At 43.5% G+C, this 17,225-nt stretch overlaps 1 protein-coding gene across 2 annotated transcripts in view; it reads left to right on the plus strand.

The window, feature by feature from the left end:
- Positions 1–1,146, plus strand: part of ICOSLG (inducible T cell costimulator ligand) — a 148,427-nt gene extending 147,281 nt beyond the window's left edge. For both annotated transcript variants that reach the window (XM_033941539.1, XM_033941538.1), the window contains one exon: positions 733–1,146. In XM_033941539.1, the coding sequence (XP_033797430.1) occupies positions 733–743 (11 nt within the window). In that variant the 3' untranslated portion in view covers positions 744–1,146. The remainder of the gene's footprint in view (positions 1–732) is intronic.
- The last annotated feature ends 16,079 nt before the right edge of the window (positions 1,147–17,225 follow it).

Here is a 17,225-nt window from a genome sequence, read left to right on the forward strand (position 1 = left end):
GTGTCAAAGTCCCTCCTCGAGGGCCGGAATCCAGTCGGGTTTTCTGGATTTCCCCAATGAATATGCATTGAAAGCAGTGCATGCAAACAGATCTCATGCAGATTCATTGGGGAAATCCTGAAAACCCGACTGGATTCTGGCCCTCGAGGACCGACTTTGACACCTGTGTTCTAGGGTATAAAATACAAATGTATCCAGATCTGTCACGAGATACACAAAAACGTCAACGAGAATTTTTGTTGTTAAAGCCGGGAGTTATAGCTCTGGGGGTGTCCTATTTTATTTGTCACCCATATAAATGTGTTTCATTACCCATGTAAATGTGTGATAGTGTATCAATTGCAAAAATATGTTTTCTTTGATCCTAGTCAACTGACAACCTTCTTGTCAGCTGCTCGCCTGAAAAAAGGACTGGATACATGAAGCACTCATAGATTTTGATTTCCTGTTTCAGCCAATAACCGAAAATATTTATCCTTATTTTATCTTTTTGTTATTATCTCGCTCATTCTACATCTTGGTTCTTATTGAGGACTTGAGTTAAAGTTAAGCTATATTAAGTTATATCGAATTAGTGGATTAGTAGGATATAATTTATACTGTTCTTTATTTGTTGCTTAACGTTATCTTTCTGTACAAGTGATAACTTGATTGTAATTGAAAATTGACAAATAAATAAATTAAATACAGGAAAGACAGAGTTCACTAAATAATCTGCTTCTACTTTTACAGGATATCTATAATATGAAATCTGAGGAGGTTGTGAGTAGCTGCTGACACATAATGGAGTATAAGATCCACAGGGAATATGATCCTATTGGGGAGACACATGGTGGCATTTCTTCATCGCTATCCAGCTCTAATATAAAGCAAAAAGAATAATTATGGTCAACTCCCACCTAGCTGAATTACAAGAGTTTCTTCTTCATGGAAAAAGAATTCAAGACTTCCTTCCTCTGCTCACATTTTCTGCGAGACTGTTCAGCAGTCATTTGTTCCTCTTGGTATGCTTCCTGTAGATTAGCACTAAGTCCATTTTATAGTGTATTACACACACTTCTCTTTTCTGAAGGTGAGCTAGCCTTCCAAATGATAAATGCTAACTGGAACTTGCATGCACTTTGGAGACAATGGCAGATAGGAGAAGAAGCAAAGAAAAATATGTAAGGTCACTTTGAGATGGATGGTGAGATATTAAGAAAGGACAATGTTTCCACATGGAGGGAACTGGGACAAATTTCCAACATCTGTATAGTTGGTGAATTATTTTTTTATCTAAGCAAAATAAAGTTAGGACTGTACTCTCTTTATAGTTACATGAAGATGAAGGTTCAGATGAGGGAAGTTGGACTGAATTTTAAGGAATTAGTACTGAAGATGTGATTCAAACAATTGATTCCATTAGTTCATCAAATTGTCTTCTGAATTCATGTGCAACAATAGTACTTAAAGCCCTGAAAGTTGAAATAACGCCTTCATTAGAATGTATTATTACTCAGTCACTGAATTTTTAACTTGTTCCTAATATATTGATGTGAGCTGTGGTTTGTCCTGTATTGAAGGGCAGTTCTTTGGATGTCACTAGAGAATTTTTGTCCGATATCAAATCTGATATTTATGGCTAAGGTGTTAGGACACAGTTCTTCAACCGCCGGTCCGCGGACTGGTGCCGATCCGCAAAAAAATCTTGCCAGTCAATGAAGGATTCAGGACCCCACTGCAGCAAAAGGTGCCGGCGTCAGCTGACATGCAACTTCCTGTTGCCGTCGCTATGCCGGCACTCCTGCCTGCCACCACCGATTCCTTCCACATATGTCTCCGCACCCCCAGAAAAGCAGCGGCAGGTCTGTGTGCTTTTAACTTCGGCACACAGCTGCCCCTAGGCAGTATTTTAGCGCGGTTTCATGAGGCAGCCTCGGGGCCTTTGGTAGGCCGGCCCACATCGCATCATCGAAGCTGCTTCATGAAACCGCGCTAAAATACTGCTTAGGGGCAGCTGTGTGCCGAAGTTAAAAGCACACAGAGCTGCCGCTAGCCTACATAGAGGAAACATTTGCTAGAGAGGGAAGGAGGGAAGGGAGAAGGGGTACTCCTGGACAAGGGAGGGGAAGGGGCTACTGCTGACAGGGGAGAAGGGAAAGGGAAGGGATGAGAATTACTGTTGGATAAGGGGAGGAGGAAAGGGAGAAGGGGTACTCCTGGACAAGGGAGGGGAAGGGGCTTCTGCTGACAGGGGAGAAGGGGAAGTGAAGAGAGTTACTGTTGGATAAGGGGAGGAAGAAAGGGAGAAGGTACTGCTGGACAGGGGAGGAGGAACATTGGAAGGAAACAGCTGGCAGGGAGATTAGAGGAGGGGAAGGAGTCAGGATGGAAAGGAGAGACAGGAATGTCAAGATAGTGAGAGATTGATGCTGGGAAGGGGGATCAGATGAAAAATAAGGAAAGAGGGACAAAGATGCTAGATCTGGTGTAGGAGAGAGGGGCATAGAAAGAAAGCAGATACCATATGGGAGGGGGAGGGGTAGAGGGCAGACAGTGGATGGAAGAGGCAGATGCTGGATTGAAGAGACAGAGGGCAGACGCTGGATGGAAGAGAATGAAAAGACGATGAAAGCAGAAACCAGAGACGACAAAAGGTAGAAAAAAATAATTTTATTTCTATCTTGTGATTAGAATATATCAGATTTAAAATATGTATCCTGCTAGAGCTGATGTTAGACATAACTGGGGCGTGCAAAGCCCAGGCAGTGCGTCTTTAGCTTCCAGCTGGCTTAGGGCTCTCTCTGACCAGGAGACAGTTGACCTAGTTGCACTCCCTCTAACACCATTCCTGCCATGTGTGACTGCGGTATTCTGTTAGCATGATATTTGTGTAGCATTCTGTAATAATTTGGCTTATTCAGTTTTCTTGATAGTAGAGGGGATATATGTGAAGGGGAGGGGAGATGGGGGTTTTGTTGATCCTTGCCCTGTATTATTTATATTTATAAAATGACAATTGTACAGAATATTGTTTCTTTTTATACTTTAATAAAATATGTTCAATATAAAATCATAACTATTTGAGGCTTGTGTGGATGGGATCAGATGGTTAATGGGACCGAGCTCGCAGGAACAGGGCGGCAATGGGGTTTTTAAAAATTTCATTCTTATTAGTTTGCCAGTCCACAAAATAATTATTTTATTTCCACCAGTCCATAGGTGTAAAAAGGTTGAAGAACACTGTGTTAGGATAGTCTTACAACAACTAGACAAGTTTATGGTATCTAAACAGTGTTTAGATGATTTGCAGAATGGATTTTATAAGGATTATAATACAGAGCTGCTTCTAATTATCTCTATGTGATGAGATTCATAAGGGGTTTGAAAAGGGGAAATGCTATTTACTGGGTGTTTCTCAATGTTGCTGTGGCATTCAATACTGTAAATCATGCTTTTGGGATTTCAGGAACAGTACTCTAATGGTTTTCTTGTTTTTGTGTATCTATTGGAGGTGAACACCCAGACTTTTTCAAGGGTCTTCACTTTCAGCAAATTTATTTAATTTATTCATGACAGCAATAGATAAAATACTTTCAGAATTAAGGGTGATGTATCACATCTATGTGGATAATGTACAATTCATTTTTTTTATTTCCTTCTGATAGTGTGTGAAGTTTTCAATTGCTGTCGTTTTATATGGATGCCATCAAGGCATTGAAGACTAAAAATTTTCTTAGCTTAAATGTTTCTAAGACAAAAATATTGTGGCTTTCAGCATCTGGATTCAAGAATGCCCCGTTGAATTTTATTTATGATGGAATACTAATACCAGTTCAGTCGGAAATTAAAAGTTTAGGGGTTTTATTGGACTCCTTTTTACAATTCCGGGGCCATATTTCTTTAGTGGTAAGGACAATGTTTTTTAAGATCTATTTGGTGTTGAAATTACGAGATCTGCTTTCTTCATCTAATTTCCACCAGGTTGTGCAATGTTTTTTTCTACCACATTTAGATTACTGTAATGTTCTTCTGTGTGGACTTCCAAAAAAGTCATTGAAGGCTCAACAGGAAGCACAAAATGCTGCGGCATGAGTTATTGGCAGTATCTCTCGACGTGAGCATGTTTCTCCCTTGCTCGCTGAACTCCATTGGTTACCAGTGTTTTGGATAATGTCATTCACGATTTTGGTTCTTGTGTATAAAGCCATACATCAAATTGTACCAAAGGTAGCCTCTTTGCTGATGTTATAGGAACCTTGTCATACCTTAATATCTCAATCATAGCAATTATTAGTCATTCTATTAATACGATTGATAACCAAGGCAATGAATCGTTCCTGCAATTATGGAATGCTCTCCCAGACACTGTTCAACAGATCTCATCCTTCATATCTTTTTTTTAAAGAATTTGAAGGTCTAATTTTGTCAAAGGGCTTTCTCAGGTTTAATGATGTAGAATTTTTTTACTGTTTCTTATTCTGTATGTTGTAGATTGTATTAGGGAATGTCTTTTTTGTCCTGTTTACGTAACTTTTATGAATGTTTTTATGTAACCCGCATAGTTCTTTGCATATCCTCTATAATAAAACCCTAAGCGTGCATGCACACTTAGGGTTTTGTGATTTCTGCGGCGTGCTGTGTCCTTCCATGGCCATATTCCATTTTGGAACACAGAGGCAGGAAACACGCCGGCGACTCCCCCCTCCCGCCCTCACTTACCAACCACTGCTGCTCCTCTTCAAAGCAGCCTGCTGAGGTTCGCCGGCCAGCTGTAGCGAACCTTGCAGGCCGGTCTCCACCTCGGAACGTCCTACTGAGGTGGAGAGCGGCCTGCGAGGTTTGCTACAGCCAGCTGGCGAACCTCAGAAGGCTGCTTTGAAGAGGAGCGGCAGCGGTGGCAGAGGTTTTAAAGCCTCACAAAAAGTAATTCACAAAAAATGTATTTTGAGAGAAGAAGCTCAAGCAGGTTTTTTTTACCCTCGGATCACTTTCATATAATTCACTGCTTGCAAAACGTAACATAAAAAATGATGACAGATAAAGACCAGCGTGGCACTTGAGACTGAGAGGTCTTGAGACTCAGTGCTTCTTCTCTCTTCTGTCTGTGGGAAGAGGCTTGGCACATCGGTCCCATGACACAGAAAGTGATTAGATAGATTCCTTCCTGTTCTCTGCTGGCAGCTAATCTATAGAGAGCTTGCATTTGAGATTTTCTGATTCTGATACTGATACTGAGATTTTCTGATTCTCAGAAGATCAGTGTATAAGAGAAGCAAGTTTTTCAGCCAGACCACGACTTTAAATGCTTCATTTAGGGAGGAGGGTGCGGGAGTGGATGCAGAGTCGTAGAGAGAGACTGAAGTAAAGATGCAGAAAGCTTTGCTCTAAATGCCTATGAACAGGCAGTGACTGAATTCTCATACCCACCCCAGACAGCTTGCCTATTATGGATATCGTCACATTTTCTTATGTTCTCAATATATAGCAGGGGTAGGGAACTCCGGTCCTCAAGAGCCGTATTCCAGTCGGGTTTTCAGGATTTCCCCAATGAATATGTATTGAAAGCAGTGCATGCAGATAGATCTTATGCATATTCATTGGGGAAATCCTGCAAACCCGACTGGACCGGAGTTCCCTACCCCTGCTATATAGCTTTGTTTCATAAAACAGATCTTCTGATTTATAAGGAGTCTCTAGAGATCACTCACTGATGCCATTAAAATCCTACCCCACCCCATCCCAAAAATGAAAACGACTTCACGCTCAGATAACTTTATTGTCATGAAAATGAATCCTCTATAATAAAACCCTAAGTGCACATGCGCACTTAGGACAGCGTGTTCTCTGACAGCATGATGTGTCCCTCCGTGCCAAATTCTATTTTCGAACACGGAGGAAGGGAACACGCTGGCGACTCCCGCCTTCACTCACCAACCGCTGCCACTCCTCTTCAAAGCAGCCTGCTGAGGTTTGCCGGCAGCTTGCAGGCCGCTCTCCACCTCGGTAGCACGTGCCTTCTGATGCGATTGCGTCAGAAGGAACGTGCTACCGAGGTGGAGAGCGGCCTGCGAGGTTCGTTACAGCCAGCCGGCGAACCTCAGCAGGCTGCTTTGAAGAGGAGCAGCAGCAGCGGTTCGTGCCTGTGGGCCAGAAGACACCAGGAAGCCGGGATGGAGGGAGAGTAAAAACAGGCATGGCACAACAGGGGGCAGGGGTAGAGGGAAAGGGGGCTGCTTTGGGGGAAGGGGTTTGCTAGGGGGTAGACAGCAATCATGCTTTGCTCTGGGAGGCGGGGAACAGAAGGGGGCCACGGAGCAGGCAGGCATGGTGCAACAGAAATACAAGCAGGCAGGGGGCCAGGGAGACAGATAGACAGAAAAACAGACAGATAGCGTCTAAGGAGAGACAAAAAAAACCCAGATAGACATCTACTCTAGCACCCGTTAATGTAACGGGCTTAACCACTAGTCCAAAGATAAAACAAAATCCCTAACTGGGATTTGTGTAGGGCCAGTTCTAGGCTGAAATGGAATTATGAAACTGTGATGACAAAACCTTAGAGTAGGGGTGCCCAAATGGTCGATCGTGATCGACCAGTAGATCGCAAAGGCAATGCGGATCGATTGCATTGCCTTTGTAATCTTGTTCTTCCTGCCTCCCCGATCCAGGCCAGGTGCGTACAAACGCCGGACCCACAAGCCTTCACCTCCGATGTCAATTCTGATGCCGGAGAGGAAGTTCTGGGCCAGCCTAGCTGGCCTGGAACTTCCTCTCCGACGTCAGAATTGAAAGGCTTATGGGCCCGGCGCTTATACGTGCCAGGCCTGGCTCAGGGAAGTAGGAAGAAATCAGCGTGGTGGCTTGTTGGGGCAGGGAGAGAGAAAGAATCAGGGAAGTGGAGAATTGGGCGCAATGGCTGGGGGGGCAGGGGGAGAGAGAAAGAAAGAGACAGAAAGAGTGGGATGAAAGAAATACTGGATTTACAGAAGGAACTCTGCAGGCGTGGGAGCGCACTCCGCCCCTTCCCCCGACGCTCCACCACTGAGCCAGTTGGAAGGCTCAGCGGCAACAAGTTAATTTAATTTATTTTAATTTAAATTTAGTTTTATTTTGTGGACTTGCCGACTCACTGGGGCAGAAGGAACTCTGCAGGTGTGGGAGTGCACTCCGCCCCTTTCCCCGACGCTCCACCACTGAGCCAATAAAAGGCTCAGCGGCTAATGGCGTGCAGCAGTTCGGCACACGTCAAAGGCGCCTTAGCGAGCACCTTTGCGAAGCGACCACAACACAACCTGCTCAAGCTGGTCTAACCAGCCCACACGAAACCAAACTCCAACAATATCCATATACAATATCACAGAACACCAGAAAACAATTCTCAACAAAAAAGACAGGAAATATCACTACCCTCAACTACAACATCCACCAAACTCTAAGCCACAAAAATACCAAGCTATCCTACTGATCAACCTAATCCTAACCAACTGGAAGGTAACAGCAAACAACATCATTTTGGGTGAATCGATTCGATTCAAATCGAATCAATTTAAAAAAATCAGCTTCCCGATTCGTCTGACCCTCCCCCCTCGCCCCCTAAAGCAGGAGTGGCAGCGCTGCTCTTGTTGGCTGGCCGCTGCCGCATCTGCTTTAGAGGATGAGGGGGGAGGGTCAGTTGCAAAGTGCTGCTGTCTGGTTCCCCCCCTGGCATGGCGTCTGGCTTCCCTGCACCATTTACCTTTGAAGAGCAGCCTGCACAGAAGATAGCAGTGTTAACGATGTTTGCAAACAGCTTCGGAGCTGTTTCATCTGCCGCGATCCTACCTCTGACATCAGAGGAGGGGCGGGACTGCAGCAGAGGAAACAGCTCCAAAGCTGTTTGCAAACATCGCTAACACCGCAATCTTCTGTACAGGCTGCTCTTCAAAGGTAAACAGGGCGGGAAGGCCAGGGGGGAAGCCGGACACCAGTGGGAGGCCAGGGGGAACTCGCAGGCCTTCTGGGGGGGTGAGCAATCCTTCAGTGTGGGGGGGTGGGATGGGCCTTCAGGGGGGAACAGGCAGGCAAGCCTTCAAGGGGGGGGAGATAGACCTTCAAGGAGGGGGGAGAGACAGGCCTTCAAGGGGGGCACAGGCTTTCAAGGGGGTGACAGGCCTTCAAGGGGGGAGACAGGCCTTCAGGGGGGACAGGCAGGCCTTCAGGGGTGGGGTGCAAGCCTTCATGGAGGGACAGACCTTCAAGGGAGGGGGCCTGGTGTAGAAGTACACGTAGGGAGGGAGGGAAGGGGGTTCAAAGAGATGTCCATATGCTGGACTTTGGGGGGAAGAAATAATGGGTCTAAAAATAGAGAAGAGAGATGATGGACAATAGGATTTAGGGAGGGAAGGAACGGAAAGGGAGAGAAGTTGGACACAAGGGATGGTGTGGAGAGGGGATAGAGATACTGGATAGGAGGGTAGTTGAGAAAAGAAAGGGAGAGATGGTGGACCCTGGGGTGGTGGGGAAAGAGGAAGAGATGCTGGATGAAAAGGTAGTTAAGAAAAGGTGGATCTGTGGAGGGAGACGAAAAAAAGGAAAGATGCCAGAGGTCAGAGATGGCAGATGGATGATTAGCACGAAGAAAGAAGGAGATTCTGGCAAGAAAGTTATCAGAAGAAAACCAGAGCCTGGGACCAACAAGATTTGAATAATGACCAGACAACAAAAGGTAGGAAAAATAATTTTATTTTCTGTTTTGTGATTACAATTTGTCAGATTTGAAATGTGTATCCTACCAGAGTTGGTGTTAGACCGCAAACGTGAGCTAGGATTTAACAGAGAGAGGAAAAGTCTTTTTTGTTTGTTGATTTTGTTTACACTATAGCGCCAGTGTGGTTTAGGAGAAGGCAAAGGGGGTGAAGAGGCTATAAAATAAACCCACCAGGATGTTTGAAAAAAACACCCAATTGGGAAGGAAAATCGAAAAACCAATTCAATAGGCTGAATCGAATTGAATCAAAAAATTTTTTTCCTGAATCGGGCAGCACTAGGAATCACCCACCCTACCAGATGACTCACAATAGATGGAAACACTAACCTTCAGAACTATACTTACCAACCCACCACACAAACTACAAGAAGAAGACCAACAAACCCTTACAAGACTAAACACAACCTCACCAACGATCACTCATCTACCCGATAATTACTCAAATCACACAAAGAGACTACACCACCCTCACATGTGCATACGTAAACAGCCATAAGCCCCAAGACAGAACACACAAAAAACTGGATAGAAGAAGAAAACATAGATTGCCTCTTCCTCACAGAAACTTGGCTTACCTCAAACTCAGACCCCAGAATAACGGAAGTCTGCCCTAAAAGATACAAAATAATAGCGATCTGCAGAGAGAACAAAAGAGGAGGAATTGCCATCATAGCCAAAACCACCTTAGACCTAAAAATACAAAACAACAACCACCCCATACATGGATCTTCTAGCGTGCCAAATCTCAAGCACATCACTCAAAGGAACACTAACATGCATGCTCTGCTACATAATGCCAGGAAACTGGAACATAGCAAAACCAAAATTCGAAGATTTCATAAACCAAAATTCATTAATGACTACCTATAACTTAATTCTAGGAGACCTAAACCTCTACCTCGAAAACCAAACCAACGAACAAGTTGAAAACCTACTATCATACCTCGAAGCCTTAACATACAAGATATTAGATCCTCAAGCAACACATGAAAAAGGATACCAACTCGACATTGCATCCTACATGTCCCAACAGCCCTATCAACCAGAAATCCACATTTCAGATGGATGCTGGTACCGCTCCCTCTGGTCTGACCACTATACGTACTCCTTCAAAATCAACTGGACCACAAACAAAAACAAACCAATTATACAAAAAATAACCTACAACTCACATCAACCCTACTAAATTCTGGATAAAAACAGACACCATAATCTAAGACTACAACCCCAAAGACTTCATCTCACAATGGAACCAGCTAAGCACAGCAACCCTAGATGAGCTAGCCCCAGAACAACCCAAAACCAGAATCCATAGAAAATCAGACAAATGGTTCGACAACGATTTACTCCAACTCAAAAGGCAATGCAGACAACTAGAAAGAAAATGGAGGAAAAGTAGTCAAGATTCCACGAAAAAAGCTTGGAGGAATACTACACCAAAAATACAAACAAAAGCTGAAAGAAAAAAGAAAAACATACTACACAAAGCATATAGAAGGATCCCAAGACACAAAAAAGCTATTTCAGTTACTAAAAGAACTCACAGACACCACACCATATCTAACCAATAACAACTCCTCCCCCCTCAGCAACCTTATTAGCCACATACTTCAAAAATAATATCACAAATATTAGAGCAATGTTTAATGGAACACCTACTCACCTAGAAGAGATCTCAACTCCCCCTACAGAAAAAGAATCAGTAGCAGCAGACAGAACCTGGTCCCACTTCCCACTTATAGGTTGTTGAGGGTCTGACCTCAACAAACTATACAACAAATACAGTCACGCTGCCTGTAATCTTAACCACTGCTCTCCATACCTATTGAAAACCTCCAGTACACTTTTCCGCACCCTACTCCTACAATGGATACAAACTCGACTCACAGACGGACAGTTCCCACAAGACCTCAGCGAAATCATCATTACTCTGATCCTAAAAGACCCCAAAGGAGCTATGGACCAACCTTCCAACTACAGACCCATAGCCTCAATCCCACTTTACGTTAAGCTGATGGAAGGCCTCGTAGCTATTCCTGACAGTGTCGATAGGAAACTGCTTCTGGAGAAGACACATGAAAATGCGCTGAAGAGGAAAAAAGCAAGGGAAGAAAAAAACCGGCAAGGCCAAGGTCCCGAGATTGCCAAAATAACAGGAGGATATCGGTGAGGACAAGTTCCACCACAAAACAACTGTGTGGAGGAAAAATGGGCAGGAAAAATCAGCCCAGGACAAGAGCCATGCAGAGGGGAGAAAACAAAATGGCGATCCATAAGGCCCCACTAGACCAAACTGACAACAGTAAAAGAAAAAAAGAAAATGTTATTAAAATATTAGTTGGTTTTTTTTTTTTTTTTTAATGAACCTATCAACGAAAGAAAAGAAGAAACTGACAAAAAGTCAGTAAAACCGTGAGAACGGGAAGGCAGCAAAATAAAAAATTTTTTAACAGCCATTGAAACACGACTTCTTAGCTCTGCAGAAACTAAGAAACTGAGGGACTTCACGCCTACGTCGGGTGGGAAGGCACTCAGGCATGTGTGGTGCGGGCGTCAATAACTTTTTTCAAGTTCTTGAACTGTCCGTACTGGGGCTCCGGCAGTGCCGTCATCCATTAGTGAGAATATGCTGCCTGCTTGTCCTGGGATAATATACTATTTAAAGGATGTGCAAAAAGAAAAAGGTTTAGAAGTTGAAACTATGCAATTGGATGTATCTGCTATATTGCAATCTGATATTGGAACACTGGGTCGGGCGACATTGTTAGTCTCTCTTGTTTTAAATTAAAGTACAATCTCAACAGAATTTCTTTATCCTGCAGAAATACAAGTCACCTTTCTAGGTGAAAGGATATATATATTTCCTGATATCTCGAAATGGACGCAATCCAGGAGGAAAGAATTCTTGCAATTTCATTCTAAAGTGATTTCTATGGGGGCAACATTTCAGTTAAGGTTTCCTTGCAAATGTTTTATTTCCTTTCAAGGGAATAAATATATATTTTTTGAACCTGCCCAATTAGGTTTTTTTCTTGGAAAGTAAAGGGACTCTAACACAACCAGAATGAATCAAGTGTTTAGTGCGGAGTTTAGTTAAATAGTAGGTTAACATCTAAATACTGCTCTTTTGCTTTACTTTTTAATTGTACTTATATAGTCCTCTATTCAAGGAGGTAGGCAAGACATGAACAGAAAACCCCCCATGGGGAAGAGGGTATAAGTTACATATTGCTTTGTACATTTTTATTTAGTCAGTGTTGACTAAGTTATATGTATTTCAGTATTTCTTGTACTATTTTTGGTTCTATAGAAATTATATAAAAAAAAAAAAAGTGTGGGCACCCCTGCCTTAGAGCTTCTGATTTAGCAGGGTTAAGAATGAATCTGTAATCCCCTATCCAAGAAGCAATGAGAAAGGGTCTAAATTTGATAGTATAGATCAGGGGTGTCCAACATTTTGGCTTCCTTAGGCCGCATTGGATGAAAACTAACATTAGCTGATGAGCAAAAAAAGGTTGAGCAGGTCCTAAATTTGCAATCACTAATATAGGGACACTGTGGAGAGGAATCCAAAAAAGCAGTAATACTTATCCTGACTGAGTGATCCTCCACGTGCACCACTGACTGGGAGCAGCCATAAGCTTCCGCATCCCCACTGATGAGCATGGTTACGTGCTCTCAATCATTTCTATTACAGCTACGGTGAGCCTCTTCAGGGATGAGCCTCATCAGCTGTCAGCAGCGCATGTGAAGGATCATTCAGTCAGAGTAAATATTACTGCTTTTTAGGCCTCTCACTTTGAGCTTAGGCTGCCTCAAAATGAACATCTCCCCAGCTCTGTAGCTAGTAGGGATCCCCAAACTTCACCAACTGATGGCTACCTCCTCCCCCTCCAACTTCCCAAGTTCTGCAGCTGGCAGCAATATTGCAGAACTGCTGCCTTCTCTCCTCCCTGCCTCCTCCCCCCCTTGGCTTTCATACATGCATGAAAGCAGTGGCAGCTTGAGGATATTGCCATTGGCTGCAAAGCTTGGAGATTTTGAGTTGCCAGACTGGAGGAAGAGGTCTTCAGTTGGCAGGGCTTGGGAATCCCCACTAGCTCAAGTATTTATAAATTGCACTCAGGCAGGGAGAAACTTTGGTGCCCATCTACTAATTATGGGCACCAGTCCCTCCCCCAAATCAACTGTATATGACTACGCCACTGAATACAAAAATAATTGTGATGCACATATCCCAAAGCTAACATATTTCAGTTAATAAATTCAAAATAAAACAATTTTTTCTACCTTGTCTGGATGTTTTGTTTTTCCATCATCTTGGCCCCAGTTTCTCTTTCTGCTTTTTGTCTGTCTTCAACTAATTCTCTTTCCAGTGTGTGCTGTCCATTTTTTTCTCTTCTCTCGTTCCATTCCCTTCTTATGCCTGTCTCCAACGTATTGTTTTTCCCTTTCAGCTTTAAATTTTTCTTTTTTTTTTCCCCTTCCACTCAAATCTTGCCTTCTCACCCTTCTTTTTAAATGTTCAGCTACCTCTTAATTCGCCATCTTCTGTCAGTCCCTAACTCTCCCATTTCCCATCTCACTCCTTTCCCAGCCTCCTATTTCCTGATATCTACTCCCCATTACCACATTTCTACCATTGTACTCACTGCTCTGTCACTCATCTTGTCATCTCCCTTTTGACCTCATCCACATGGCTCACCACTTTAAGAATCCCCCTCCCTCTCTACTCTGGTTAGGCTATAATTCTGTCCCTTTCTTTCCATCTAGCATCTTCTTATCCCAGCTCTCTTCCCTCCTATGGGTCCATCTCTGCTCCTCTATCCCCATGGTCCAACATTTTGCTCCCTCTCTTTTCTGTTTTCTTCCCTCCCCCCTTGATGCTGAACAGTGAAATGGAGGGGAAAAAGAGACTGTATCTCTGCCTTCCATCCACAAGCCAACATTCCTCCCTCCCATCCCCAAATCCAACTTCTCTCCCTCTCTCTTTCCAACTGCCCCCATCCCATCTCTCCCCCTGCCTGCCTGCCTTTCTGCCCCAGGTCCACCATTTCTTCCTTTCTCTTGCCAACAGTTTTTTCTTCAAGTATCTCAAAGAGACATGCATATGCCGGACATTGGGGGAAGAAATAATGGGTCTAAAAATAGAGGAGAGGGAGAGAGATGATGGACAATGGGATTTAGGGAGGGAAGGAACAGAAAGGGAGAGAAGATGGACACAAGGGATGGTTTGGAGGGGGGATAGAGATATTGGATAGGAGGGTAGTTGGGAAAAGAAAAGGAGAGATGGACCTTGGGGTGGTGGGGAAGGAAGGAAAGATGCTGGATGAAAGGGTAGTTAAGAAAAGGTGGATCTGTGGAGGGAGACAAAAAAAGGAAAGATGCCAGACCTCCGGGGGAGGGAAGAGAAACGGAAGGGAAGGACAGAGATGGAAGATGGATGATTAGCAGGGAGAAAGAAGAAAGAAGGAGACCCTGGCAAGCAAGTTATCAGAAGACAACCAGAGCCTGGTACCAACAAGATCTGAATAATGACCAGACAACAAAAGGTAGAAAAACTAATTTTATTTTCCATTTTGTGATTACAATGTCAGATTTGAAATGTGTATCCTGCCAGAGCTGGTGAGACTGCAAACGAGGGCTAGGATTTAAGAGAGAGAGGAAAAATGTTTTTTGTTTCTTTATTTTGTTTACCACATAGCACCAGTGTGGTTAGGAGAAGGCAAAGGGGGTGAAGAGGCTATAAAATAAACCCACCAGGATGTTTTTAAAAAAAACACCCAATTGGGCAGGAAAATCGAATCGAATCGAAAAACCAATTCAGTAGGCTGAATTGAATCAAAAATTTTTTTCCTGAATCAGTCAGCACTAGCGAACACTACAGCAAGACGAAGGAGGGAGCTGGCAAGAATGTAAATACCTTGTGAGGCCGCGGGTTGGACACCCCTGATGTAAACAATAATTGGCCCAGTGCTTCTCTAATATTTCTGAAATTATTTATCAGAATAAATGTAAGAAGGAAGCCTCCACAATTTGCCCTAGCAATAATAGGGTTCAGGTATCTTATCTTCAGATTGAGGCATGATCGGATATCTCTATGGGCCTAATATGAGCTGCTGAAATAGATTGGATGACATACAGAAGTCTCAAGAATGCTCCATGAGCCCTAGAGATGTGTGTATAATCCCTGACACCAGAATATAAGAGATGCCAAGGGTCAATGAGCTTCAGAGCCTGACAGAACATGCAAGATCTTACCCTGAGAAACCGCCTCCCGGGGCTTGGAAGCTAAGGTTAACTTATTCACAGAAGGATACATCACTAAATTGAAGTCGCCAGCTACTGGTAGCTGGAGTTGTATCATATGTGGCAAGCAGACTCACTAACTGATTTAAAAAATAAGAAGCTCCCAAGTTAGGGCCATAAACTGTAGCCAATAGGTACTATCTGCCTTGCAGACTTAAGTGTAATATTAAGTAACATCCTTCTGAGGACTTCAACATTGTAACATTTAAAAAACTTTTAAAAACTTACTTATTCAAAGATGCTTTTAATTCTTGAAATTTTTATCGGTTTTAGGGTTACTCCTTGCATTGTGCTTTGGTATTTTTGCACCCTTCCTTTTGTTTTTCCCTTTTTTAACCACACCCAACATTGTAACTTTTTAATTCCTTTCCTTACCCCTTATGTACGTTTTTATAGTTATTATATTGTTAATTTCTTCGTTTTTCTTTATTTAGACCATGTACATCGCCTAGCAATTTTAATAGGCGATTTATCAAATGCTGAATAAACTTGAACTTGAACTTGTTTTCCGGAACAATATTGCTATCCCTCCATGTTGTCCGGTCAAAGATGTAAAATAAACTTGACCCACCTAACTGCTGAAGATCCAAATATTCTGCATCAATCTAATTTCTTGAAAGCACATAATATGCACTTTGGGGAAAATTGTATGTTATTTTAGCCTTCATCTTTTGATTCTGGGATATCATCTCTACTTCCTCTGAAGTAGAATATTTTTAATCGTCGAAATGAGGCGGGCCCGGCCCATCCCGCCGAAGCCTAAGGCCTGATTGGCCCAGGCTCTAGGCGCCTGGGCCAATCAAGCCTTAGACTTAGTGGGGATGGGCGGACCACTGCCTATATGTCTTTATCATCTGGAGTGCATCAGATCTAAGATATCAAAACTCATTAGATAATCCTGTAACTGATGTGCGGCTATTGCCTCAATCTTTGCTAGAAAAGATATACAAAACTTAAGGATGATTGTGAAAGTGATCTCAGATCTTGAGTTTTTCCTCATTAGTTCTATAACTTTGACTCCAACCTTAAAGATATTTCAAAATCTTCAGATTTATCCAATTTTTAAACAAGGTTGTTGGGCAAGGATCCAGATCATCATAATCCTTGCTAAATTTTCACTGATTTAAATAGGTCGCTAGTGCTTGCTGCACTTTGTAACATCGGGACAGGCAGTCCCGCTGCTGCCCGACCCAGCCAGCTGAGAGGGTCCTTGGAGAAGGAGCCTTAACACGGAGAGCAGAGAGGGAGCCTGTCGCTAGTGCTTGCTGCACTTTGTAACATCGGGACAGGCAGTCCCGCTGCTGCCCGACCCAGCCAGCTGAGAGGGTCCTTGGAGAAGGAGCCTTAACACGGAGAGCAGAGAGGGAGCCTGTCGCTAGTGCTTGCTGCACTTTGTAACATCGGGACAGGCAGTCCCGCTGCTGCCCGACCCAGCCAGCTGAGAGGGTCCTTGGAGAAGGAGCCTTAATCTTCGAACAGCCGCGGTACGCGGCCCGCGGTTGCGAGCCCCGGGTCGCGAGCTGAAGGGGCGTGGCTAAAGGGGCTTGCCCCTTTTGAGCCCCTTCAGAGCCTAAGAGGAGCAGGGAGCAGGACTACCGTTTCTTCAGCATGGGTAAGAGGAAAGCTAAAGCAATACCATCTGCTGCAACAACAGGCCCGATGGATCGCCATCTTGTGGTTCCTATCTTGCCTCCTGTTGAGGAACAGGTAACTTTTAATATTCAAGCTGTCTCCTTATCCTCTGGGGAACCAACACCACCTCCTCAACCATCATATTCCTTACGGTTAGAAGAATCTCCTTCCCCTTTTAAGGAAGGAATAATTTCTTCTTCCCCTCAATCATTGTCAGTATCTGGTCTGGAGGTTTCAGGACAGTCCCTGGGGCAAGCTAAAGAACTAACCCCAGTGCAGATGAGTACTGGGCAAAGCTCGGATGCTCTCCCCAGGGATAAAGTGATCACTCTAAATGATGTTTGGCTTAGTATTAACAGAATAGAGTCATCTTTACAAAAAACCGTTTTGAACTTATGTCAATTTTCATCTGATGTAACTGTGAAAATTAAAGAACAAAATAATAAAATTGGAGAAACAGCTGTAAAGGTTTAATCAGTTTTAAGCAACAATTAATGCATAACCTGACGAAATTATTGAGTTAAATCTGCAAGAACTTCTTTCTGATCATCTTTGG

This window comes from Geotrypetes seraphini, chromosome 4 (genome assembly GCF_902459505.1).
Source record: "Geotrypetes seraphini chromosome 4, aGeoSer1.1, whole genome shotgun sequence".
Classification (NCBI taxonomy): domain Eukaryota; kingdom Metazoa; phylum Chordata; class Amphibia; order Gymnophiona; family Dermophiidae; genus Geotrypetes; species Geotrypetes seraphini.